Source organism: Hylaeus anthracinus, unplaced genomic scaffold (genome assembly GCF_026225885.1).
Source record: "Hylaeus anthracinus isolate JK02 unplaced genomic scaffold, UHH_iyHylAnth1.0_haploid 12001, whole genome shotgun sequence".
In the NCBI taxonomy this organism is placed as follows: domain Eukaryota; kingdom Metazoa; phylum Arthropoda; class Insecta; order Hymenoptera; family Colletidae; genus Hylaeus; species Hylaeus anthracinus.
In genome coordinates this window covers 9,553,132-9,579,924 of record NW_026534348.1, presented here as the reverse complement: position 1 = coordinate 9,579,924, position 26,793 = coordinate 9,553,132, and the positions used below count along the sequence as shown (strand labels likewise).

At 39.0% G+C, this 26,793-nt stretch overlaps 3 protein-coding genes and 1 long non-coding RNA gene across 7 annotated transcripts in view; 2 read left to right on the top strand and 2 right to left on the bottom strand.

Annotated features, from left to right (window-relative positions):
- Positions 1-3: 3 nt before the first annotated feature.
- LOC128891399 (uncharacterized) lies at positions 4-853 on the bottom strand. Its single transcript, XR_008460816.1, has 3 exons — positions 555-853; positions 315-444; positions 4-195 (listed from the first exon to the last, which is right to left on the bottom strand). It is a non-coding gene; the product is annotated as an uncharacterized LOC128891399 (long non-coding RNA).
- Positions 854-911: 58 nt separating this feature from the next.
- On the top strand, positions 912-2,124 carry LOC128891380 (transmembrane protein 267). The gene is made up of 2 exons (XM_054150829.1): positions 912-1,335; positions 1,531-2,124. Exons 1-2 carry the CDS (start codon positions 1,048-1,050, stop codon positions 1,867-1,869), a joined length of 627 nt encoding a protein of 208 aa, XP_054006804.1. The 5' UTR covers positions 912-1,047; the 3' UTR covers positions 1,870-2,124.
- A 37-nt stretch (positions 2,125-2,161) lies between these two features.
- On the top strand, positions 2,162-8,715 carry LOC128891394 (uncharacterized). The gene is made up of 4 exons (XM_054150846.1): positions 2,162-3,342; positions 6,489-6,610; positions 6,862-6,963; positions 7,830-8,715. Exons 1-4 carry the CDS (start codon positions 3,340-3,342, stop codon positions 8,020-8,022), a joined length of 420 nt encoding a protein of 139 aa, XP_054006821.1. The 5' UTR covers positions 2,162-3,339; the 3' UTR covers positions 8,023-8,715.
- A 6,639-nt stretch (positions 8,716-15,354) lies between these two features.
- Positions 15,355-26,793, bottom strand: part of LOC128891346 (protein single-minded) — a 41,146-nt gene continuing 29,707 nt past the window's right edge. For all 4 annotated transcript variants that reach the window (XM_054150772.1, XM_054150773.1, XM_054150774.1 and 1 more), the window contains 7 exons: positions 26,171-26,256; positions 25,811-25,900; positions 25,262-25,483; positions 20,966-21,177; positions 19,676-19,782; positions 17,355-17,840; positions 15,355-16,555 (listed from right to left, as the gene is read on the bottom strand). In XM_054150772.1, coding sequence (XP_054006747.1) covers positions 15,840-16,555; positions 17,355-17,840; positions 19,676-19,782; positions 20,966-21,177; positions 25,262-25,483; positions 25,811-25,900; positions 26,171-26,256 — 1,919 coding nt within the window. In that variant the 3' untranslated portion in view covers positions 15,355-15,839. The remainder of the gene's footprint in view (positions 16,556-17,354; positions 17,841-19,675; positions 19,783-20,965; positions 21,178-25,261; positions 25,484-25,810; positions 25,901-26,170; positions 26,257-26,793) is intronic.

Below are 26,793 nucleotides of genomic sequence, written 5' to 3'. Positions count from 1 at the left end.
ACCATTATGCGATGTAAATATGGTGTGTATTGACAGAGAAAAGTATTTTCTTTCTTTCACCTCGTTTCGCCGGTTGTCCTTGTATAGACTGTTTACTAGTCGATAGTAAACTTCGGATGTCACGACAATACTTTATTTCGATTAACACAGCGCTGTCAGCTAAGAATCCCGCCTCGATGAAGAGCTGATAGCATTCTGAAATTATTCGTGACGAAATAAAATTACTATTATAATAAAATAGAATATTCTGTGATATAGAGTTGAAAATAATGTACAAAATTAATACAAATTTCAAATTAGTAAAAAATTCGTACCGAAAAGTATTCAACTTGTGTATGTATGAATACTGGCTGATAACCACTGGTGTTGTATGTGAAAATAAAGAACTGGTTGATATTCATTGAAATTGCATTGGATGGGCTCATCGCTTACATTTAAGTACGTCTAATCAAAGAATATTATAATCGATAATAATGGGTAGACACGTGGATCTTTTTATTTTTTTCAGCATTTACATAGAATAAGCATTCTTGTAGTAGACGTATATAACTTACGATATAATTTTCGTGTATGTACAGTGTTATGGTTCCTCTTTAGTTTAACCACAGAGTAATTTTACAGAGATGAAACTCTTGTTATTCAAAAATGTTTAAATTAATGTCGACTACAAGTAAATTAATATCTCCCTATGGCTCCTCTACCTAAGGTGTATCTCCATGAGGTAATCTACAATCTTATGAATCTTCCTAAGTAAACCTAAATTCATATGTAGGTTTAAATCGAGATTTAAAAAATGTTGGAGTTCCGCCTTTATAAGAGCTCTGTATAGTTTAGGTTACACTGATTAACATTTTAACTGGAACAGACTGTCACAGAATCATTGGAGAGACAAAGATTTATCTATCCTTGTCCTGGAGGTTCCTACTTTTCCCGCAACTATCGCTGAAGTCAACTCGGAGTCTTTGTTGATAAAATCATTCGTAGTTGACAGTAGAAAGAAATTGATAAAAAAAATAGGTACAGATAAGTGTTAAAACGTCTACTGTAATGGTTTTTGTAAAAAGAGATATTGTCTCGAGCGTGATATTAACTTGTGGTATTGGCATTTGCTCGTTCATTGGTGATCAAGGTTTGAATTATGGAAAGACCCCCTGGTTACGCGCGATTTTTGACAATGTTACTCACGCAATTGTTGGGGGACTTACTTGGACACTTATTTTACATTTGTCAAGAAAGTCTCTCGTTCAAAACTTTTCCAGTATTTTCTGGTGCTTTTTCTTATCATCTTTTATTGACGTAGACCACTTTATCACAGCATGTAGTTGGAAGTTAAACGTAAGTGATATTATAACCTCTCCTTGTTTTCATGATTAAACTTTGTAAACCACTTTGATAAACATGAGTCATCTAAGTGCATTCCAGTTTTAATAATTAATGTCACTTGATTACAGTGTTTTATCCTATAATCTTTAGCATGTAAGTATTTGTAAAATTATTAGAATATGACATAACACTGAAATTTTTTTATAGGATGCAACGCATTTAACAAAACGACCATTTTTGCATTGCACTACTTTGCCAATTGCATTGTGGCTTATGCTTAATTTTTATGCGAGTGTATTTAATCATCCAAGGCTTAGTTATTATTCCTGGATAATGTTATCTAGTTTTCTAAGTCATCATATACGAGATGGCACAAGGAGGGGTCTATGGTTTTGCCCGATAGGTTCCACGCAACCCATACCTTATTATTTATATTTGAGCTTGAGTATGATACTTCCTCATGTGTTGCAATGGCTCATGACATCATCAATGCATGAACCTAAAGGTCAGGAAAACATGCCATTCATCGATATTGTAACAGTATAAAAATATTTATCGAATATAAGTGTGTACATATGTACATATTTGGAGATTTAAAAAAATTATTTTCACATGTATTTTATTAATATGGACTAGAATGTAAGACAAATTTTCTAGGACTTTTACACTTTTATAACTAAATTTATATATTTATTGTTATTAATTTTACTGTAAAATTTAAGACAAAATTTATTATATACAGAAAAATCATATTTTTGTAATAGTTTAGGTTACAATAAAACCTGCGAATATATAACGATACGTTTATTTCACAATTACACCTGTAATTACACCTGTGTCGCAATTACACCTGTGCAAAACAAACATTAACTTTGAAATTCGCGTATGGAAAGACTAATTGAAACGTTGCTTCTCTTTCTAATGTTGTTTCTTATTTTTTCCCGGAATCAATTTATCGAGAATTCATAAAAATGATCGTCGATTTCACCGATCATGGTTCGTCGTTACCAAATAAAATAATTTCCAAGCAAATTCTCAACATGGAAAGACGAGCAAAATGACTTCTAGTCACTGTCCTGTAATTACTATCTCCATACATGGAAGACTTGTGTAATCGAAAAGGGCTTGAGACCACAATGTTTACACAGTTTTTTCCAGAGACAGGTGTGCTCGGTAGACAAGAGCGTCACTCGCGTCTGCCACGTTCTTCAATGTCTGCGCGTCTACGCGGCGATGTTTACGCGATTCTGATACAAGAATTTAACAATACCCACGTAAACGCGTAACCGTGTCGCATATTGACTTCATCGGTGAGCGCGGAGGACGCGGATACCCTTGCAAGAAGTTAGCCTGCGCGCACGCACGTGTATACGTACGTATACACCTGACACAGCCTGGAGGGGTTTATCAGCATTCAGCATTGCTTTGCTGGCACTGTTACACACTTAACTTCACTCTCGTCTCTCAGTCTCACTCAGTGATCATATACCAAACCATCTATTCCGTTCGAAAGCATCGAAAGCGTTCGAGGAGTCCCTCGATCGGATGAAGAGGATTCATCCCACGACCGGAAGTTGCGAGCGTGTTATCCTCCTAGATCCTTCGTGTTTCCGCCACGATATTTAATTCTTGCACGCGGAATACTTTTCTCTTGCCAACTCCTCGACTTGGGTGATCGATTGTTAATCAGAATGTACGCCAATACTTGATATTCGACGCGGATGATTAATTGTGTACCAGTATCTGTGCCTCGCGCCATCATCAGTGAACCATAGTTCCATCAATGTGATACTCAGAAGACACGTAGCACAGTGTTGTTTCGTGTGTTCGAAAAAAAAGTTTCTGCACAGTCATAGAACGAGTTCGCTGAATACGAGCTCTACAATGCCACCAGATTTTCACAGATATCGAGTCCACGACGATAACGCGCTGATACCGATATCGTGATTGTGTACGCCAGTCCAGTATTGTCTTTATAGAGGTCCCGTGTTACTCTCACATTGCTATACATTTGCAATGGTAAGTACATTCATTCTACGCGAAACTTGCTGGTTTTTTAATATCTGTGCTTTAAATCGATCCAGCGGTCCTCGACCTTGCGTTGTATACGGACGTGTTCAGAAGCATTAGGCATACTATTTTCGACGAATAATCCTTAGTTCTCTTTGGAGCGAGACAAGAAACCTTATCTTGTTGGAAGATATAGGTTCAAACGCGTCGACAGGCTCTAGATCTGATGTTGCCATAGTAGCTCTAACTCGTGACGCTTCGCCATAATTTGCTGTAGGAGGTAGAATAATATTTTCCCCCAAATCTCAAGTCTTACACATTATCGTCCAGGTCTATCGAAATTTCAAAAGTACTTCAAGCTAAAACTAAGCAAAATTAGATATTCAAATGCAATCTGAACCTACCTTTATACCCGTTTCAAGTGAGAACATTACCCAATATTTTGGAGTATCGAAGTATTTTGAATTTCCATGGTGTCTGATATTTCTAGACACCATTCGTAGCTTCTCTGGACTGAACAGGTGAATTGTTGCGCTGCAACTGCTTCAACGTATTCCAGTTCTCGCCTAATTGTCCCGTACGCGTCCGCCCTCCTGGCAGAATGGCAACTGACTCTGTTTCGCGCGAGTTCGTGTTTGGAAGCAATTAATCAAATTAGAATTCACTGTTAGGCGGCGTGTCGCGTCTCTGTGTGGGTGCTTTCACAAGAATCGAGGCTAATCATAGAGCCGTAATAAAGCTAGTTTTGTAACGCTAATTGCGACCACTCGAGCGGTCGCCTATTAGAGATGCAACTATGTGCCGTCAAGGTTGGACTGGCGCAAGATGAATCGCAAGAAGTATGCGATGAACGCGATCCACGATGACGCGTATACAAATTCTACGCGATTTTCCGTTGGAATGGGTTGAATTATCAACAATTTGCGTCGCGAATAGTTATTTCATTTTTGAATTTAGGGTGGCTAGGTTACTCAGAAATTCTAAGACAGTATCTAGTTTGAATATATTAGGTTGTCCCAAAAGTATCTTTCGCGAGTTGCACTCTATTATTTTATGTGGTTGTGTTTGTATAAATAGATAATCTAATTTCATAGATATTCATGTGTAACAGTAATGGAGCGAAATGAATCGTGCACAATTCAGTAATGTAACATAAAACATAAAATATTGTGCATGTATTACTTATTAATAAAGCGAAAGAAACTTTTGGGACAACCTAATATTTTAATTTAGAAGAGATCGTTTGCTGATAAATGTTACAATTGAAGTTATTTAGGTAACATATAAGAAATCGTTTGCTATAATTATTATGCAAGAAAGATATTATTATTTCTATTAGATGAGAAATTATGAGAGGTAAAACAATTTTACATTTATGTTGTGCAGGATATTTGATTAGAAATAGTTCAGGTATATGAGTGTAACATCGATATGATTCCTGAGATAACTAACGTAAAACTCTTCCTTTTAGAAAGACATCAGTCTAAAACAGAAAAGCAGAATAGTTAAAATCTTTATTTAGTACAAATTATAAATCCTATTGAACGGCCATAAGCTATGAACAGATTAAGGAGAAACTACTCTTAATGTTACTACTACTCAGATTATTTCTCCTTATGTAACTCTTGAATTTTAAAAGATAGGAGGCTTGTAAATTGTTTAAAAAAGTGTAACAGTAAAGAAGATAGAAATTTAATTTTCGCCACATGCCTTTCTCAGTAATTTTTTTAATTTAGAAACTTTCTATGACGGTTCTGAGTGCTTTCATTTGACTTCCAGCGAAATAAATACAGGATCTTAAATGGGTAACGTTAGTTAAAACAATGAACGTAAATAAGTAATCTGGAGCTTACTTATTTAACGAAAAAGTGCGTGTAGCGCGGATTGCTGGATCGTTGTTGATTTCTGGTACGTTTTGTTCATAGCAATACGCGTCCAACGGTTCGCGAAATCGTTCGTTGTCTTCGGTTTATTTGTTTGGCCTCTCGATGTATGTTGACATCCGTATTAAACGCAGGTTACGAAATGTGGTGGTTCGAGGAAGCGCAAAGCAGTCGCGCGTGGCGAAGATACTTTCGCGTTCTTGCATTCAATTGACGTCGTATCGATGGCCATCTTTCCAGATGCCTCCACTCCATTATAATGCCTCGCGAATTCCTTAGGGGCCATCAAGATGTGCTCCAATTAACCAAATCCATTGTAATGATAGGATTTCATAAACGAGAAATATTTCAAGCTATTATTCATTTACATGTCCACTCTTTATTTTACAGTTGATTTTATCTCGAGAGTCAATATAAATGTTACCATTGAAGTTATTTAGGTAACATATAAGAAATTGTTTGCTAAAATGATTGTACAAGAAGGATGTTATTATTTCTGTTAGATGAGAAACTATCAAAAGTACAACGAATTTATTTTGTTTTCTATAATAGTGCAAAATGAATATTTGATATTTCGACACTTATTAACAAGTCCATTCAAGATTTTAATGTCTTTTTGGTTGTTATAACCTTGGTTTGTTTAACAAATCCTTTATCACTTACTTGGGTGATAGGAACTGATGGGAAAAGAAGGAAAAAGTTTAGCATTCTCATAAATAACAATGAAAACATCCGAACCAATGTATCGACAATTATATTTCGAAACAACCGACAATCACAAGGTCGTATACTGTTGAAACTGTTGTATTTACAACAGGTTTAGTTATTAAGATATGTGTGGAAAACAAGAAACATCATAATGTAATTTGTTTCTTTTGCGTTGCGTTACATACTTTTCATATTCTTATTAAATTGAATCATAAGTTAAGGACATTGGATTTGATCCTTTTATCTTGTTTCAACAAAATCCATCATTCTTTTGTGCACTTTTATTTCTGTTTCTTAATATGTCGAATAGATTCGTTAAATAAATGAAATTATAATCATAAGGCGGACTTTAAGAGAAAGAATAGGAAGTAATGAAACATTGCATTTTATAAAACTACTTGTAGAGATAGTGACAGGAAATAATCTTCCTTGGAGCAATTGACTGGTCACAAGCGCATATGTCATCGATAACGATAGCGAGCTTTTTATAACAGCCACCGACGTGAAAACGACGAAATCGGCTATCATTGTCGGAGTTTTAAAGCCACTTGTTCAACTTTCCAGGAAGTCGATGACTTGGTGCTGTATTTCGCTATAGCATGCGGGATCGCTGGCGGTGCGTTTATAGTGATTTTCATTTTGATGTGCGGGCTTTACGCCAAAGTGAGACGATTGGCATCGAACGGGTAAGTAATATCGCTCTGAATGCCAAAGGAAATCTATTTCTTTCATTGGTGCACGCAAATTTCCACCTCAACTCTTCCCAAACCTTTTCAACTATTTATTTTTAAGCAAGAATCCCATTACGCTTTGCTTCGATGAAAAAGGTGAAATTTACCCTCGCTGAAGGCTTTGCTTATTGTTTAAATTGAATGATTTTTGCGAGGCAGTTGATAACGATTTGACGGAGTTTTCTTATTAAAATTATGGGTATCAGCTCCATAGCCGACGTTTCGTTTTGTTGGGACAAGCAACGTTCGCAACGATGTTGGCCGAATATCGGAATATGTCACGTAAGACGTCACATCCTAAAGAACAAGTACGATTGTCAAATTCACGGCTTATCGGCGACACGCGAGTAGTAAACGTTTCATATCAAATGCTTGAGTTTGAGTCACCGCGACCGTAATCGATATCGTATCTCTACTCTATCGCGATGAGATCCAGCTTATCTTGTTGAAAGAATGCGAGATGGGTACAGGAGTTTAATGAGGTTTGCACGCGGTCAGATCGTTTCCTATTTCTTTTATATATATATATATTTTTGTTTTTTTAACGAAATCATTCATTTTAACTGTTTGCAGTTTGGTTCAATTCAAAGAATTTTGCAAAAGGGACTTTCTTTCATCTTTTTCGTTTAATTGCAATTGTGTCTATAGCCATTTGAAATAAACACATGATGTCAATTGGACGTGAAAGATGGATGTCGTTTAAGTGTCCATCACGAATAGCTACCAGGTATATATTGTTATTAAAAGCACACTATTAAAGTCCACTAAAATCCATTAAATTTATTTACCTGCTCTGATAATTATTTGCGATGAAATTAAATACACTGTGAGTTGTAGTGTAGTTGTTATGTTATGTTTTAAAAAATCAAGAGCAAAGAACCGCGTTGAAGTCGTTCACAAATACGCTCATGAAAGACTAATACCGTCCAAGGACCTCTCAATTTTTAGACACTGGAAGTTACAATACTATGTCATTGGCCTTAAAACTATCATTATTATAGTTAAACCAGCTGCAGTGAATATACGATAGAAGACAGCAAAATTAAGAAACTGTTGCAAAGAGTTAAATTGATTTTCGTGGAAACGATCTCGAACGATTTCTCGAATTTATTCTATGTCGCTTTTACATCACGTTTAATGATGACTGTTGTATTAAACTGATGGAATTGTTCAGGTCTAATCAACTAAACAGACAATCGAGTATGATGGCCGACTTTTGTTACACGAATCCCACGATTGTGCCAGGAGAGCTGCTCTCTCGACGCGGTTTCTCGATGTACAGTGGTTCCGAGGCTTTTAACGAAAATTATACGACAAAGAGCAAAGACCACTATGGGACCTACCAAGAAGGAAGATCAAAATTTTGACCACGAATCGCAACTTCCGAGAACCATCATTGCAATTCATGTAACATCAACGAAATATTGAATAATGAAAACTAGGAGATCGATTAGTTTAGTTAAGCGATTCATTGTACTTTAATCTGCAATGTATAAAACTTGCGCGAACTTTGTCTTCGCTTGCCATACAATTTATTAAATGTATATATACATAGGTGTTTACATATAATTTCATTACCATTTATATTATAATTCGTTCAAATTCAGAACTCATGAATAGATATCAAGGAAACCATTTTGCTTAGTGTAATAGAAGAGGTGTTTAATAAAATATCAACGAAAAATTACGCAATAATTATGTGTAATGTATCCAACGAGTGATAATATATTACGGAAAAATTGTTTCGAAATAGTGCCGTTGGTTGTCCATAGATGTCACCATATACGTATATCGATTAGTATCGAATAGTTGGTGTATGAAATAGAGAACAGGTAGTAAGAGTGAAAATTTAGTATGCAAATCATTCGCACAATTTAGAAGACTAACATGTGCGATCAGTAAGATAAATAAACCAACCAATCCTGACACATTCTGCAGTGTTTTTAGTTATTTATTTTAGATTTACCATCGTGATTGAATCCCAAAGTTGTCTGCATATAATACCATCTGTTTTGTTTTGTAAGGTGCATTGTTGATAATAAATATTTCTATGTTACTTACTTTCCAGGTTACTTGCTTTCTTTATTATTGCAATAGAAACACTTTGCCTTTTCTTTTGAAATAAAGTACCGTGAGTAAATCATGTTCATGTTTATTTATTTGTTAAGGGTACGTAGCTCGCAATTAGTTATTACACTTGGTCAATAAATTATACACTGTACCTATTTCTTGATATATTAATCGCATCCTTAAGGCGTATTTCCGTTAACTTCTATTTAAGTCCCAGACGACGCCGACGCGACGTGTGCGTTTCACTAATTGCTCCTTCCTGATCCGGTGTCACCTTCGGAAACGTAACACCACAGTGCTCCGACCCTTCGACCACTCGAACACATCCCCCTCGGGAGAGTAATTCACCAATGAAATTTGTATCGAGGGTAAAAGTGATTTATCATTAAGAAGATTTATTAAAAACTCGTTTTCTTGTTACTAAAAATCTCACATGTTCTTTAAACTTTGTTCAATGTCACTAAGATTGGTGTCACTCTAAGATTATCTAATACCAGCTATCGTCAGAAACTTTTGTAAAAACTCAAACTATTGAAAAGATAGATGATATTGTATTAAAAAATGTATTATAAAACTAACTAACTAACTAACTCTTACTGCAGTATGCAATTTTATAGATATTTTGGTGTTCCTCCCCATGATAATGTCATTCGATGCAGCTTGCATCGCCCTCTTGTGACGTCACTGGCGCCAGGTACTCGCAGGCATACTGTCAGAGCGGAAGTGGAGCACCTTCTGGCCCGATACACGCAACATTGTCATAGTGGGTGGCGATGGGTGCGCGGGTAGGGATACAGACGATGCCACGGGGAGTAGGCAATAGCATGGGGATAGGCCGTAATTGGTATAAAATCATCGAGCAAACACATCGGACAAGACAGCCCGAGGGTTGTGGGCGGCGTTACGTGCCGTTGCCCTGGTTACCGTTGGGCGACTCTGCTAAAGCACCCCTTCGCCTTGATTGCGCACAGGCCTATCCCCTGTACGTATCCACCTTGTATGTGCGTACACCCTGTGTCGTGAGCGCGAGCGCGTTACAGCATCTACACCAAAGGTTCTCAAACAGAGGTCCACGAACCCCTGGGTCCTCCCAAACGTATCGATAGGGGTCCCTCAGTTCTCGAAACAAAATATTAATGACCTGTGCCTTTTACTTCAAATTTGATCGTATGAAAGCCTGTGACCAGGTCAACATTGCTTCCCTTAGTAAAAATTTTTATTATACTTTATTCAATCGAATATTGGACAGAGTTTCCCCCTTATAATAAACGAATGCGCCCCTGTACTTTGGATACACCTAAGTGTTTCCATTGCACACGCAACTTGTCGAGTGCTTAGCTTAACCGCACCCTGCGGATCCGCGTTTATGTTCCTAATCGGCCCGGATTACGGGTAGTTTCGCCCTGCCTCTCATAAACAACGGCACGGGACATATGTTGTTCTTCGCGCGTTCAATCGCGACGCGCAATGTTGTTCTTACGTTCTGCGAAATGCTTGCGATAAAATACACCGCACGTGTCGCGAGAAACGTAATCCTACGAAAATCTGTTTACGGTGCAATCCGTGATTATAAAATTGCTGTTCGAATTAGCACGTTTTCATGTTTTCAACGTTATCAACGTCTGAAACTTCGAGTAGAAAAGGAGAACTAAAACTTACGAAGAGAAAGATCCATTTCTTTAATATCCAGAATAGAAAATCTCTTCAAGGGTGGAACACCTGAATTCCTTCGAGCTTTCTGTTGACGGGGTGCGTCGGTTTGATCGTGGGTAGCGTCTCGACGTGACACGGACGTCGCCGTCGGCAATGGACGCATCCCTCGACTGATCGCACAATTTCACAGAATCGTGGCTGCGTCGCATTCGCTGGCCGAAGAATTTAACGAGGGGCACGCGACTGGCCCCCCTCCGGCGTGATCGTCGTTCCAGTCACACACGTCCGATAATAGCAGCTCTGGTGAACGTGAAACACCCCCAGTCGTTGTTGCACTAACGTCGTGGTTCATGCATATTCATAGTGCTGTCTATGTTTGTCGTGTGCGAAGTTAATGCTTCTGATTGCTTGCTATACATTTTCAGAGAAACTGCTGCACAATTTTTTGATGGACTCGATTGGTTCCCTGCCGGACCGGAGCTACTTCAAAGTACAACAACGTAATCCAAAGTTAATATAGTTTGAGTAATTGAGTATCATTTTAGAAGTGGACTCAAGGAGCAAATGTAATAAATAAAAGATTTACTTGGATGGAATCGTCAGTGTTTATCTGCGACCCTATCGTTGTAATGATTTATAGAAAATTTCAACTCGAATTACTAAAATTCAAATTAACTTAAATTTAAATTGGATCTGGATATTTCAAATGAATTTTATATTGTGAACTGATTTCGCGCTTGGAAGAAAATTAGTGACTCGTCTCGTGAAAGCTGTCTTTTTAGATGTCGCTTTAATGGTGAAGTGAGTTGACGGCGATTATAAAGGGGCACGTGGCCCTCTTCATGAACGACCCCATGCAGGCAAGCACGCGACCACCGAAAGCTAACCCAAGAATCGCACAAGGCACAATTAATTTATTGTTCGTGCCGACCCAGTGACAATCGGGGGAACGCTGAAGAAAAACAGGATCGTTGTTTTCCTCTGTTTCAACGGAGGGGTCGGTGGATCGGACGCTGGGACGTGATCCTCGACTATACGATTGTTATCGAGTAACCAGCGATTTGTCCTGTGCGGTGAGCCCCTTGATGCTTACTCGATTTTGAAACACTGCTGTATGCTTACTTACATCTTATTATTTAAAATTACTTTACTTACGTTTCATTAATTCAAATTATTTCTCGCGACTCAAATCAATTCTACTCTAATCTAACTTTATCCATTAAGTTTAAATTTTGTAATACCAAGAAGCTTTTCGAAACATCGCATGCTGCATAATTTCGTTGATACATTCCATTCACATTTTCATTAATTAAAATTACTCCATACAACAGATGTTAGTTATTATCAGTGGTACGAAATTTTAATCATCAATAAATCGTTTCGAATTTTCTGCAGGACTCTTTGAATATAAAATTATTTTTTTAAACATTACATACTCACTATGCAATTTATTTAATACGTTCTCTTCTGACAAGCATCACATTTTCGTTAATAAAACGATCTGGCAACGATTATTGTCATAATCTAACTATGTCTATTAATAACTGGATTTTTAATTTCGTATGAAATTTCTGAACCGACTCTTCACCGTTTGGTGAATTTTCGTACGAAATCCTCAAAGTGATTCATACTGGAAATAAACGAATTAAGATGGGGCGTAAATCATCTAACGGGGCTATTAGGAAATTTTATAGTACCGTGTACCAGGCCATATGTTTTGGCTTAATCTCCATAATTCAGTAAGGAGGGGACGCACCGTACTCCCTGGTAACGTTATCTGCCTTTCACGGGTACCTGCAGGGAAACAAATTGAAGATAATGGGGAATCCCCACGATGAAAAGAAAATGCTGTCACCTGTAAACCAGCGATGGTAAAATAGCCTCTGTGCAGGTATTCGGGGTGCGACCATCGGTAGACCATTGAAAGTATGCTTCTCATAAAATCGTTCGAAACGATTTCTAGCTTACTTGATGGACCAATAACAAATAAATTGCCTTGAGAATCTAAAATACTATTCTTCTTAAAAGAACATTTGCAATTCATTGTTTACTTCTCTCAAACATGAAATATTATTTTTATTAAAGAAACATCTAGATTCGTTGTTAAAAGAAAATTCATTCATTTAAAGAAAATTTTAATTTATCCCGTTATGTGTTTTATATTAAAAAATGTTCTCCATTAAATAAATAATTCGTAAGGTACCATTTTATTCAAAAATTAAGCAGCAAAATCGTCGAACGCTTCGATAATTTACTCCGAATCCTTCTTAAATGAAAGTTGATATATTTATTCTTGAAGTGTCAAATGATTATTTTTTCCAAAAGAAAATTGTTATTGGTTATTTTCCAATGCATTCCTTCGACTTCCAATTTCATACGAGCACTTCTGATCTTTCTGAAACAAACTCCATTCGATCATCCTGATAGGTTTGGCGTCGAAAATGATAGGAAATGAGATTAATCGTTGTCAGAGGAAAATATGATTATATTTTCTCGCGTAGGTATGCAGCGCGCGCTATACTTTTACAATATTTACATCGCTTACGTCCTAATTATCGTACAATCGCGGTGTTATTCACTCGCTACGTATTGTACCGCGCTCAATTTACATCGAATATAAATAATAATTAAGGTTCGCTTCGATATTACGTGTACACGCGTTTTATACATGCGGTGTAACTTCCTCGTCCGGATATGTGCCGAGAAACGGTTACTAGAGCTTTAGAACAGAGATGGTCAAATTTTTCAAACAAATAAATGGATCGAACACTAGGGAAAGACAAATAATTTTTTGCTAAGATTAATTTTAAACTTAGACATTGCTCGAAAAATGTATTTAAAAAAGCATCACTTTTGCCGATAACTTGAGCAAAAGTTAATTTCATAAAATACATTAAAGACACTAGGAAAAATAGGTTTTTTGAGCTGCATTAAATAATACTAGTCCTGAAGAATCTTCTTTTATCCCCAGTGTCTGTAATAATTTAATCAACGTTGCTAAAGGTTGAAATTAATTTTTTCTTGTCTTATCAATAAAAATGATCTTGTTTTAAATACAAATTCAATTGGGAATAAATCGTTGTTGGTTGTATTTATCTACTATTCGAATGAAATTTCGCTCATCTCTGGTTTATAATGAGATACTTCGACGGTTAAATGTACCGGGTGGGCTCCCGGATACGCCATGTACATAAGTGCATGGCCTAGTGCTCGATTCGTTCGAATGAACGCGAATAAAAATATAATAACAGCGATATTTTGTTGTTCCATTTTTTTTGTCTCTCCTCGCTTAAGCAGGGCGCGTTTCTTTGGTCGGTTGGTACAAGCACCGGTCAGTCTTCGGATCTATGTAAGAAATATGGAGTATGTACACGTCTTAAGATTTAGCAACTACGTAATTTACAACGTCTAGAAGTATGTACAACGCGCTACGCTGATATCTTAAAAACAATCCGATGCAGCTTCATGCTTTTTTCCTTATTTCTTTATATACAGAATGAACGCCTGAAAACTAGATCCTTTGGCGAGCTTTTCACTCGTCCTTGCAGAACACTGTGTATTGATTCGTGCGAAATTATCAGAGACGAGCAAAATAATTATCTCGATAGACACTGTCGAGTAACGAATAAAAGGTACTGATTACTTGGTAATCATTGCAATTTGAATTATAAAATAAATATAGAGGGGTTTCTAAAATCTCAAACTACCCTTTGGAAAATCCTTTATTTCATGTTAAGCGAATGAAAGTTTCCTTTGTAACTATCCAATAGAGTGAACGTTGCGAATAAACGTTTATGCGGTGATTTTATTGATTATTTGTTATTCGAATGAAATTTTGCCTGTCTCTGAAAATCGTACATGTTTGTGCTCGCTCCTCAAGAGCAGAAGAACTTCAGCTAGTCACGTCCAGCGTGAATCTGCTGAAATTCTTTTCTCTAATTTTGACAGTCGAGCATCGATCCTTTGTGTTCTTCAACGAATGGTATTATCGAACTTGTTTTAATTCGAAAATTCGATCGAATCGCCTACTCGATTTCGATGGTTCGTTCAGGTAATTTAAATTAAAAAGTAGTTGCTTCCTGCGAATATCGTTGGTAATTGAATGAACAAACGGGCTCCAATATAAATAACGTAGTTCGACGTTCAAAGATATGTCACATCCTTAGCAAGAACCGAAGTTGGGTTCTTTGTACAATAAGTAACATTTTTGTTATAAAGAACACGATACTACTACGTTTCGTCCCTTGTCAGCTAATTGGACTCATCGACAAGCCTTATCTAGCATACCTTGTCTTAGATGGTATTAATAGTTTGAACAATCTGATCAAACTAATTGTCTACTAATAACTGCGTAAACTATCGATTAATTAGTGACTGGTTACGCGATTAATTGCTTCGCGTTTGAGACAGGATCTGATGGACCAGTGATTCTCAAACTTCACTTTTCCTTGAGTCGCTCAATAAAGGATAATTTCTTTTTATATTGTTGTTTACTGTTGTTTACTGGTCAGTGAATAAAAATAAACACACAAAAAATAGTCCACTCGCTTGATTTCAATTTGAGTAACATTAAGATAGCTGATCCAGGACGAAAAGTAATAATATTGCTTTTTGTACCAAATATAGTACTCATTATTAAGAACATAAGAATTTGATAAAAATCTGCATCAATAAAAGAGGCCTCTAGAAATGAGGCCTGGACCAAATACAATGATAACAAATCGATCAATGTAATTAATTCCCTTAAGTACATCAATTGTATACTGTTCTCAGTATTGTGTAAACTCAATAGCATCAATGTTATTTGCGATCCACATAACATCGAGCTTAAGCACTGTTTCCGTACTTTATCAACAGATCACGATCCACTTCTCATATTCGCAAACCAGTTCATTGCACGTCAGAGAATTCGTCAATCTGTTTTCTTCGATAGATTTGATTTTAAAATACATCACTTCAAAAATTCTCTATCGAACCAATAACTGAAGAGACTGAAACGTTCCCGTGAACCAATTGCTTTGAGAACTCTAGAATCAAAGCTCCTCGAATCCAAACACTCTGTTTTCCAATCCACCCTGGATCTCAAACACGCCATTTCATCACACCTCGATCTTCCAGTCTCCACTGAAAATCGCTCTCAGAATCGATTTTCTCCCGAAGAACCAAACAATCTCTACTCCACCCTGGTCTCTCGACACCGCGTTCCGTATGGCGCAACGTAGGCGACAGGCTCGGTGGCGTACGTCCTCAAACCAGCACTCACATGGTGAACCTGACCGCCGTCTTGCGGTTCGGTAAGACCACCGTACTGCTGCGACTCGACCACGCGATCAGCGCAATGGGCGACGCCCGAACGATGCTCCAGGGTGTTCCCTGCGGGACAACTCTGATGCCCTCGGTAGCACGGCTCGTCGTCGCAATTGGTGTCGAGGTGCTACGCGCAGGGCACCTCGAGTTGGTGTCAGTGAACGAATTGGTGATGTGCCTCGTAGTGGTGTGGATGATGGATCACCAACGGCGGCGTGCCGCCACCGATCGGCGCCGATTGGTGAGCGTGCCCGTGCAGATCCTGGACGGAGCTAGGGCTGTACTGTTGCGAGTCTACGATCACGCTAGTGTAACCCGCTGGCGTGGGCTCTAGGTGATGATGCGAATGTTTCACAGGTGTGTTGCCAGAGCTATGGTGACCGGAGTGCGGCTGATAGGGAGCCTCGTGGTGCTGGAGGTTCCCTGTCGCGTTCGCGGCGGCGTTGTAGCTGTCGTTGTTGTTGAAGCCGCAGTTGGGGTACATAATGACGCCACCCACCTCGTTGAGGTTGGACGGCGCTGTGTCGGGGATGTGGTGACGATGATGGGGATGATAGCTCGGTGGTAAAGAGTGAAGGCTCAACGGACTCGGCAAATGAGTGTCTATGGCGTCCGTGCTGCCGCAGGAACTGGAGGAGGTCGAGTAGGGTCTCTTCTGTTGAGTTCCTTGCGGACTGTGCTGCTGCTGCTGTTGCAGGCTGGTCAGGGACGTGGCGTGATGCAGCAGGTGAGTGGGATGCTGACGTTTCTGTTGGGCGTTCTGAGGACTGTGCTGCTGGAGGTTCGACAGGGAGTTGGTATGGTGCAGCAGGTGCGGGTGTTGCGTCTCTTGCTGTTGTGGCACCGTGGCCAGGGGGTCTTGGTGCATATCTGGAACGGAGGAATTTATTTTTTAGTTTTTTTTATACTGTCGGAAATGATTAGTTTTTCCTTGATACTCTTTGTAATAACACAATTGCCCAAAAATGGGTATCGTTTTTGTTACTTTGAGATCAGTATGCCCTACTTCAATCTTCTTTTTAAAGTCACTCAATCATTAACATTGCTTTTACTATAATATTTGAAGAGAATTATTCTAACAGAGAACTGAGCCGTTCATTGCAGAAATCGATTAACTCCATAAAACAAAAAGTTGAGAATTACGATGAAATAATGTACATTGTTTTTTAAAATTCCTTTTATAATATAAGTTCAAATAAATCTTGTAGATGCATAAATACAGATGTAACTTTCATTTGTAATACCTTTGGTTTAGTTCCGCCCCCCCCCCCGGGGGGGGGGGGGGTGCTGTAGTGGAAGGGTTTTAGTTAGTACGAATCTGACTCTAAGATTTCCCCTCCACCACGGTAATAAAAAAAAAAAGATGCAGCTTTCATCTAACGTTATATAAAATTATTAAGAAAGAATAGCCGAAAAATAATCGACAGTAATATTACAATTTATATGTGACTGGTGGTGTTAATTAATTTGTGCAGTGTATGGCTTAATCAATTCGATTAACAAATATTTAGTTCGTTCTTCCTCCTCTTTTCTCGCACTACAACGATACAGTTGGTAGTTATAATGTTAAGACTGAATTGAATCTCGATCGAAACCAAATCCACCTCAATTCTGGCACAAAATGGTTCGGGTCAAAATCGACCCAACCAAAGGTTGAACGTATCCTTACCTCCGTATTGGTAGAACAAGTCAGGGCTGTAGTAGGAGCTATCCTCGTGAGTATTGCCATTCAAACTTTGCGTGGCGTAAGGCGACGATAAAAAATGGCTGTGATTCGACGTGCCGATGTACTCGGGGTTAGGGTAACCGGCGCTGTCCCCGTAATCGTTATCAGGCGGTTCTTTCGTTCTGTTCCGATAAGCCGGAGGGCTGGGGCTGTGGTTCTCCAAATCGTTCGCTCCTGCGCTGGCCGTGGGGGTGGCCAGAGGCGCGCTGGGGGGATTCCCCGGGCTCGAGCAGGAGGATATTTGCTCGCAATTCAACACCAAGTCTGTGCTCTCCGGTTCCGTCAACACGTAATTAACCGACACTATGCAATGTGGCCTGGAACTTCTCGAATTGTGGACGATCGTTACGTACGATTGCATCCAGATCCAGCCTCCCGACTTCGTCAAGAACCTGTAGTATTTGGTCGTCACTTGACCCTTGTACAGCACTGCGAACACATAAGATGAACGAAACATGAGACACTTTTATGATAAATAGATAAAAGACAATTGGGTTGTCTGGAAAGTCCATGTCGATTTTTTGTAGATGGTCTTTATGTATCGGAATGGTTGAAAACAAATAACAAATAACATGTATGTAGTTCAATAAATACGTATCAAAATACAAATGTGCCTTTGAATTTTTTGTAAAAATTGCCACGAACATTCTGGACAACCCAATAAATATCGGTTCAGTATGTTTGCTTTAGAAACAGTCAACAGGGGGTAGGTACTTTATTTGATCATTATTTCTCTCTATAAATTCGTTTTCTGTAATTACAATTACTTTGAATGACGAGACATCTCGTAGTTGGCAGAGAATGGGTTAACCCCTTCGCGACCAAGAGGTACACGTCTCCTACACAATTTTCACCGTCTACCTTTTATCGTTCATCCAAAGTAATCTCCTTTTATAATTTCTTTCGGGGACAAACAGAAATTTTCACGCAGAGGGTAATTCGGTTTGGGATTTAGATCGCGGTGCAGATTACGGGGAGGGAGGCATCCGAGGCGAGCTGAAAGAAAATTTTTGGGCGTAACGTCGATCGTACAATCCGCAGGCGCAGACATTAGTGGCATTATGTCAGGGCTCCCTTGAAGTTGCGCTCGTGAAACTGCGAGTCTGTTCAAACAGTGATAGCAGTAACAGCCTCCTCCTCTCTTGCCCTCTTCCTACCGTCCCCCTTTCCCACCTCCCGCCCTCTCTTCCTTCTATTCACCCTCGCGGTGCTGACGTTCTCGCGCGCACAGATACGTACACGCAGCGAGCCTCTCTTTTGCTCTCGCGGCGGTTCGTAGCCAGCATTGTTCAATCAATAATGTACACCCTGTATGTTACTACGTATGCACATACTTAGGCTTTAACGTGTTGGCGCGCGGTAGCGTCTGCGGCCGGAGAGAAAAAGAAGAAAAAAAGAAATGCTCTGTTATACTCGCGCGCTACCTCTACTCGAAAGCTCGGGACACGGATGGAGGATGGGAGGAAGGAAAGATCAAAGGATATTTCGTCAGCGAGGGCGTCGCCGTGTTAAGCAGCGTCAGCTGCTTCTGGCCTCGCGAGAGCCTCTTCTTCGAGCACTCTGATACCACGTCGACGCCTTCGAGACCGTTTTCGGACTACGACCGACGACGGGGAGAATAAGGCCTATTTCGGAAGACAGCTACTTGCCCTGAACCGTATCAGACTTTTCGAATGGGAACGAGTCTCTTCATTCTGGCAGCTTCAGCGCAGAGTCCAATTCGAACCTCTTGTGATTTTGAGAATTTAATGGTAATTGTTACGGAGGGTACCAATCGTTGAAGATGGGGGAGAGTTTAAACTACTGCTGAGAGAATTTTGTGGTATCGATGTTAATAACACTGCGAACACAAGGGATGAACGAAACGTAAGAGATTTTTATGATAAATAGATAAAAGACAATTGGGTTGGGTCTGGGTTATCTAAAAAAAGGTTTAAGGGTCTATCTTAACACATTCGCGACCGCTAATGTGAATTCACGTCAGTTTTCATTGTATTGTAGTAATAATAATTCTTTAACCTTTTTTTGTTCCAGAACAAAGCTATCCTCGGTTGGTAAATTTATCATTACAAAAGTCAAAGGAAATAATGAAGTTTCTAATAATTGCCTTCACTGTCACACATATGATTGTTTTCGGAGATCGCCTTGTCTCTCCCTCTTCATTGAAGCGTTTATTGATTATATTAAACACTCTATGCGTAATGTTTTCACAATCTAGTTTCAAATGTTTATGAATTTTAATATACTTGCAAACGAGTACTTACATATTCGATGAGCCTGTCTCAGCTGGCACGCGTCGCACCCGTGCACGTAATGATAGAGGTTTTTCTCGATCAGATCAGGTGGGTTGTACCCAGTCATTTCGGCCATCCTGCAACATTGGAAAAAATATGCCTTGCTACAATATTTTTTTACACGCTTTGCAAGGTCCCCAAAAATCACGCTTTGAACTTGGAGTCATCGAAACTACATATGATTCTTAGCAGATTACGTTGACAGAACGGCCATTAATTTTGATATACCATCAAATACCAAGAAAACTCGTAGTAACTAAAGCTCCATTTCCATAACCCTCCAGTTCTGGCGTATTATCTCATTTGAACATCCTACTATATTATTCGAAACATTTCCTTGTGTACGTTCGCATAACCGTCATCGGGGAAATCGATTTTCCAAGCGTGTATAAAATTTCATCCCGCGTTCCGTCGCGTTACCCCCTCCTGGTATTTATACATCGCCACGTGTTCATTTCCCAGCGTGTACAATGTACATGCATCGCGAGCATATATGATACAGCCCTGTCCACGGTGGATGTTTATTTGACGCGAATAAAAAAAACGTGAAAAAAGTAATGAAAAAGGAACGAATGTCCACCGGTCCGTGGTAACACGAAACTGATTTTAATGGTCGCCGACCCCTGCGACCCTTCCCCATTGGCGTCGAAATATCGACGGCGCAATTTAACACCGCGCCGTAATTACAACGGCAGAAATAATCTAGCTTGTTTAGTCGTTTCGATCGACGTCGACTCTTCTTTATAACAGCGATTCCTTGCCTTTTTAATACTCGCAGCATAGGTCAGACGAGGATTCCTTAGAGAAGAAATTCTGATTCCATAATCGTGAATAATTCAGTAATATATTATCGAGAAGATAAGTTATTTCTGGTTGCGACGTTTCAACTATTTTATTTTACAAGTTGAAGATATATCAGGTGTATACTTTTATTATATTAATTTAACACATCTGCGATCGCTGACGTGAATCGACGTTACTTCAAATTCTATTCCTGGTTTCTATTCCAAATTATGAAATCAAATCAATTTCAAATTGATGAATTTTATTATTTTTGTCAGTACTCGGTGTTAGAAACTTAAAGTATCTGCCGGTCGTGAATGTGTTAATACAAGTAAATTTATTGTACCACTGTAATGAGTTTGTGGTTGCTTTTAAAGATTACATTTCATTCGGATCTATTAATATAATACCTCTCAACTTTGAATAGGAATTAACACGTCTAGGATAACTAACGAGGTTATCGCAAACGTTGCTTACCTAGTGTCGACGAATATCAGTTTCAGGTCCAATGATGCACGGAACATGAACATATTCTGGTGTAATTTGACTTCCGTTATGGACCGCGTAGGCAGGGAATGACCCACCGCCAGCAACCCAACGTTTCTGATGCATCTACCTGTGCCGTCCTCGTACTCTGACCCTACTGGTCCTTCTATGATACATTTTAGGTAGCCAGAGCAGTGTATGACCTGCAAAAAACGAAGGCAATGTTTAATAAACGAAAATATCCTATACGTTTAGGAATACTGCATAATATAACAATTAAGTACATTACAGTAGACTATATTTCAGGGAGTTTAATAACAAAAATCGGAGTCAGGTTTATTCAAGTTTCAATTTTACATCTTAAAAGTGATATAATATTGGTAATGGAAGGCTTGTGGGTTAAAGGAGCTTTTGTCCTTTCAAGGAACGTAAGAGTCACTTCGAAATCTTTTCTTAAGGTACTTATAATGCCTGTCAGATTTAAACGTACCTATTCCTCACACTATAATAATACTTAGACAAGGAATTATAGAGAAATACGAGTAAATCTTGAACAAATTTCAATTTAATCCAGTTTATAGTAAAATAGAGTAAAATAAAACTTAAATAATAGTCTCTATCTTTTTTCTTTTTTTTTCTTGACTATTATAAAGGTCGTAGCAATATTATTATGAAAACATCATTATTTCCCCCTCATGAGTACTGTAAATTTCAAGTGATTTGAGAAGTTAAATTTAACAGAAGTCATCTAAACTTCTCATGATCCTCGTAGACACATTCGACGATCGCAAATGCTGTCTCACCCACAGCAACATCAATTCCTCGTCATCTTCGAGAAATCATCGTTAATTAGTGACCAAAGGACAGTTAAAAGGTGACAAGTGGGTTCCGGGGTACCTCGAGTGAATCGAAACGAAGCGTCGCAATTAAGCTCGGAACACTTGACACGGCGACTTATCGTTAGTTACACATGTGCATGCGATTATTCTCAACGTTATTCAAGAATCCTGATAGAGCATAAGTGCGACACTCGAGCGTCGGTTCCCCGGGGTTGAAGTGCGGATTCTCGCGGTGGAACGATGCACTCCTAACAAATTAACAATTCCTGCTTAATTAAATGGCCGATGAAACGAAAAAAAGCCTCGTTCACCGTCCGCGTTTCCGCGCTGCGTCTCGAGTACGCCAGCGGAATTTGTAAAGCAAATAGGCTTATTCGTATGCCCGCGTTGCATATATCTGTTCGCTCTCATATGCAATTCCTGTGTAACGCGCGAGTACAGGAACACGAGGGTGCCGTGAAAAGGAAAATAATTTGCGACGAGGGCGCGCGACCATGCTCGATTTCACTTTGGAGACCGACTCGAGAGACGAGCTGCTGGAAAGTCGACTACGCCTGCGAGCTGCGAGAGGTTCCCTGATAGGCTATCCGACTTACAGGGAACCGTCATCCAACTGTCTTTGTACTTGTATTTTACGTGCTACTCGATATATTAGGCGTTGAAATAAATAATGCCAGAAATAATCTAGCTTGACTCGTAGCTTCGCTCGACGTTGACTGTTTTCACTTTACTGCTCTTTATTAGGGGTTGTTGGAAACAACTTGTACTAGAATTATAACTGTGAACGTAAAGGTATAGAATTAATTTCTACATCTAATAGAATGCAGGGAAGTGATAGAAATTTATAAATAAAAGCCGTGGAAGTTTAAACCTACGAGTTGCAATATGGACGACGGAGCATGTTAAACTTTTTTTTAACACATTGAACACAGTGTTTTGTGAATGAATGCTTCAAGGATTGTATTCCGAATAAGTGTAAGGAATTATATTGTTGTCGTTTAAAAATTTGATTTTTAAAGTGTAGTATTGAATGTAATATGATTGACTCGTCCAAGAATGGATAATCTTATATTTTCCATGTCAAATATCCAATGATATATCTATAAAATCAGTATACCTTTTCAGAACTTGCAAAACCAGTTGTATAATTTTATTTACCTGTGCCTTGTATTGAATACCATGATTCAAAAATCAATCTTATTCACGAAAACTAAGTATAATATTATATAAATTAAGTGTGTCTCTTTACATTCTTATTTCTCGTACTAAATACAATAGCTGAAGTTTTTAAATTTACGTATTACAACTCACAGGGTAAATCTGACTTGAATTCCTCATTATCCACAAATTTTCTTCGTTTCGTACTCATCCATGTTCCTCGCGATAATCGCCTCGGAATACTCGGCACTAATCCGTGTAAATCCGACAAAACGTGTGCTCGCACTTCCGCAAAGTTAAGCCAACTACGATTCGGTCTTTGTGCGCCTAAGTGCCATACAAAAACCTGCCTTCGTTCCAACGAAGCCCCCCGCTGCCCCTCCGGGCTCACCTAAACAGCACGCAGGGGTTGCATTCATGACTTTGCTCAACGCCTCTATTGGGGTCTTCTGTGTGCGATTTCGTCGAGAGCCACGGTCATCATAGCACTGCGGGCTTGAACGAGCTATTTGCCAAACATTTTCCTTCTCGAGGGCTCGCTCCTTTGGTTGGCAAGTGCGAAGTGTCGCAGGTCCCTCGCTGTCCCTCGACCGATACGCTTCCACCTCTTTCCGTTGTTAAGTATAGCGATCGGGACGTAGTTATTGCCATGACATATGTCGAACATTTGGCGAGGACGAGGCAATCCGCGGGGAAAAAGGGGGCTCGGTTTTCCCGATTTCGGTGAATCGGTGGCGATGCTAACGATCGTAAATTAAGATTAGCTAGTACTGACGAAATCTGGATCTGGGTCGCGCTGATGGGTTTAATCGGATAGACGAGAGTAATTTGTGTGAGTCGTGAATGGTAATGAATGGTAATGCGCTTTACGTTTCTGGGGGTTCGATGGTAAACTTGGAAAATAAATGGCGATATTGTTGGTTTGGCTTGAGGGGGCTGTGGTGGCAGGTGAAAGGATTGAAATTAGACCTATTATTTCAGGTGTCATTGCGAGTAGTTTAATCGGTCACGTTTTAGGTTGCCTCAAGACATCATCAGGGATTGTAGAAGTAAAAAAAAGTGGGATCGAGTAGGTAACAGGTGTTATAAGTAAAACCATGGAAATAAAAATCCAATGATTGGAAAGTAAAAATTAAATTAGATTAAGGACTCCGAAAAAAATCCGAAAAGTAGATGAAACAAGGAATAAAGAGGTCCACAAAGGAGTAGCGTATATTTTGCAACCTGCGTAAATTTCAATATTCGAAACACAACGACGATGTTTTTATTGTACGGAACGGATGCAGACGGAGTGAATTTGAGGCAGTGCGCATCTACCTGGTGGCCGTTTTCTTTTCGACTCGCGCGTGACCAGGACAATGCCGTCCCTACTTAGCTCGCCACTCCTTATCTTTTATTTAGCATTCGAATTTTTATTCGTTTTATGATTTCCTGTGCAAGCAACCTAGGCGTTATGCTAATCGCCGTTCGGCTCTTCTTCCGGTCCTCACGGATTGGCTTTAACCGGCTTGTTTGCCGCGAATATTGCGCGATTTATGAAAGCCAATATAAACCCCCATAATCGGTAGCGTGTTTTCGCTACGCGCACATCCGTGGAGGAATTCACACTGCCAACGATTCGTAATTTCGTGCAAAGAATGCGATTCATTTCGAATGACTTTTAGTCAACGTATTGACCTTTATTCGTGCATTATGCTGTTCAAAAATTTGGAGCATTTTTCGATTTTTGTAGAAATACAGATTTTTTGTATTTGTAGCATTGAATATTTTACTGTTTCGTAGTAAAATGCAACTATTTGGGAATCACACGAGATAAAAATTGCACGTTGTAAATATTCTTCAGGAAAACACGAATATTTGGTTAACTACTACTTCTTTAGGAAATTTAACGCATTCTCTCCAATATGTTTATTAAAACGATTGTGTACATACGAGAAACTGTTCTGAATATCATATCATAATAAAGTGAAATAAAAAATCATTCCTGTTACGCATACGTGACGTTAGTACATAGAGCACTCAACACTTTTTAATAACTTTATTTCAAATTTAAATAATACGTTATTTCATCGTTACTTGATTCTTGAAATACAGTTACGTTATCTTGTTGAAAATTAATTTTTCATCGAATATCACACAACATCGAACAAAATTTACGAGGATTGTATCGGTAAATATTTATTTATGATTGAAAACAAGTGAGGTAGCACTTTGGCACCTACGGTTGCAAATACGTTACACAGAATATTTAAAATGAATGTAGAACATAGATGAAATTTGATGTAGTTACCTTGTATCCTTCCGTGACCAGCCCCGCGTTCCTCTTCGCCAGGATGCATTTCATCCTGAGGATGAAGGCACGCTCTAGCTCGATTTCGCCTCTCGAATTAGGCGGGGAGAAACTGAAGCCTGTGAGGTCCGCGGTGCTTTGGGGCAGGTTTAAAACCGCCATCATCTCGTCGCGATCGTTGTGGTAGATGTACTCGTATATACTGTTCCCCGTCAACTCCACCTGCACACATCGACACTCTCCGTCAGCAAATTATTCCAAATTCACGCCAAGTTTTGTGATCATTTAAAAAAATGTGACAATAATCGCGGGAAGAAAATAATGAAGTTATTCTTCTAGTCGTTAGAAGCAATCTCTTGATTTATTTAATGCGACGCTGGAAATACTAAGAACTTCAAACCAATCGAAGGGATTGTTCGAAACGACTAGAAGAATTATTTACTGTTCGATCCTCTTTGTCCGAAGCTTGCAATGCACGCGCAAGACAGTTACGTGTATAATCGTATGAAAATGAATTATTAATTAAATAAACGACGGGATATCTCCGACCTGCGACAGTCCCAAGTGCACGCTGGCCGTTTCGCTTATGTACATAATTTTGCCGTCGGGCGCCACGACGAATATGAAACCGTCCAGAGTCTGAAACGAGAAACCGTCGATCAGGACCAATCCAGGCCGATGCTGCAAAAGATCATTCTCTCTTTCGTTGCTCGAATCATATTTTGAAATTTCCATTGTCTCGTCACTTTTCAAATTAATTACAACTGTTGAACACCATTGACGATCGAAAACTGAGATTTAGATTGACTTGATACATGTTAACAGATTTGCATGACACGATGAAATTTCTATACTCGATACATGTTAACAGATTTACACGACACGATTCGAAGAACGATGAGCACTTACTTGCAAAATATGAGTGCCTAGTTCCTTGATAGCGGATTCTAGCGGGTTGATGGGCGGCGGGGCGGCACCCCATTCGTCTCCAAGACCTGAAAAATGATTTTACAACCGTGAATCTTCTGCTCAATTTTCTGAACCGTAAGGAACGAAACTGATTGTAATATTTTATCAGTACAAATTGTAAATATTTCGCGTAATGTTGTTTCCGCTGTTAGGTCTCGTCAGTAAACAATTTTTTGTTTATTTTTATTTCGTCGGCAGAAATTTCGTATTTCTTGTCAATTTTTGGAGCTATAAATTAAAAATATTCCAAGGGGCACAAGTCCACAACAGAGAATTACGAATCTTGTTCGAGACTATGCGATTTTTCACTGATTCCTCAGACTACAAAATTTTTTCTATACCTTTCCCTATATTTTTCCCTTATTATAGAAGTATGCACCAATAATCTTCTTCAAGAACTTTTAGATGCTCCCTTCTTTCTATATCTTTTACACTATAAACATCGTTTGCGTCCACGCTGCGTGTTTGAAGTGATCAATGGCGGAAAGAAAGACGTCTCGTCTGAGGGCATGGCACACATTGCGATACACTTCGCCTCCTTACCCCGACGATCCAATATACAT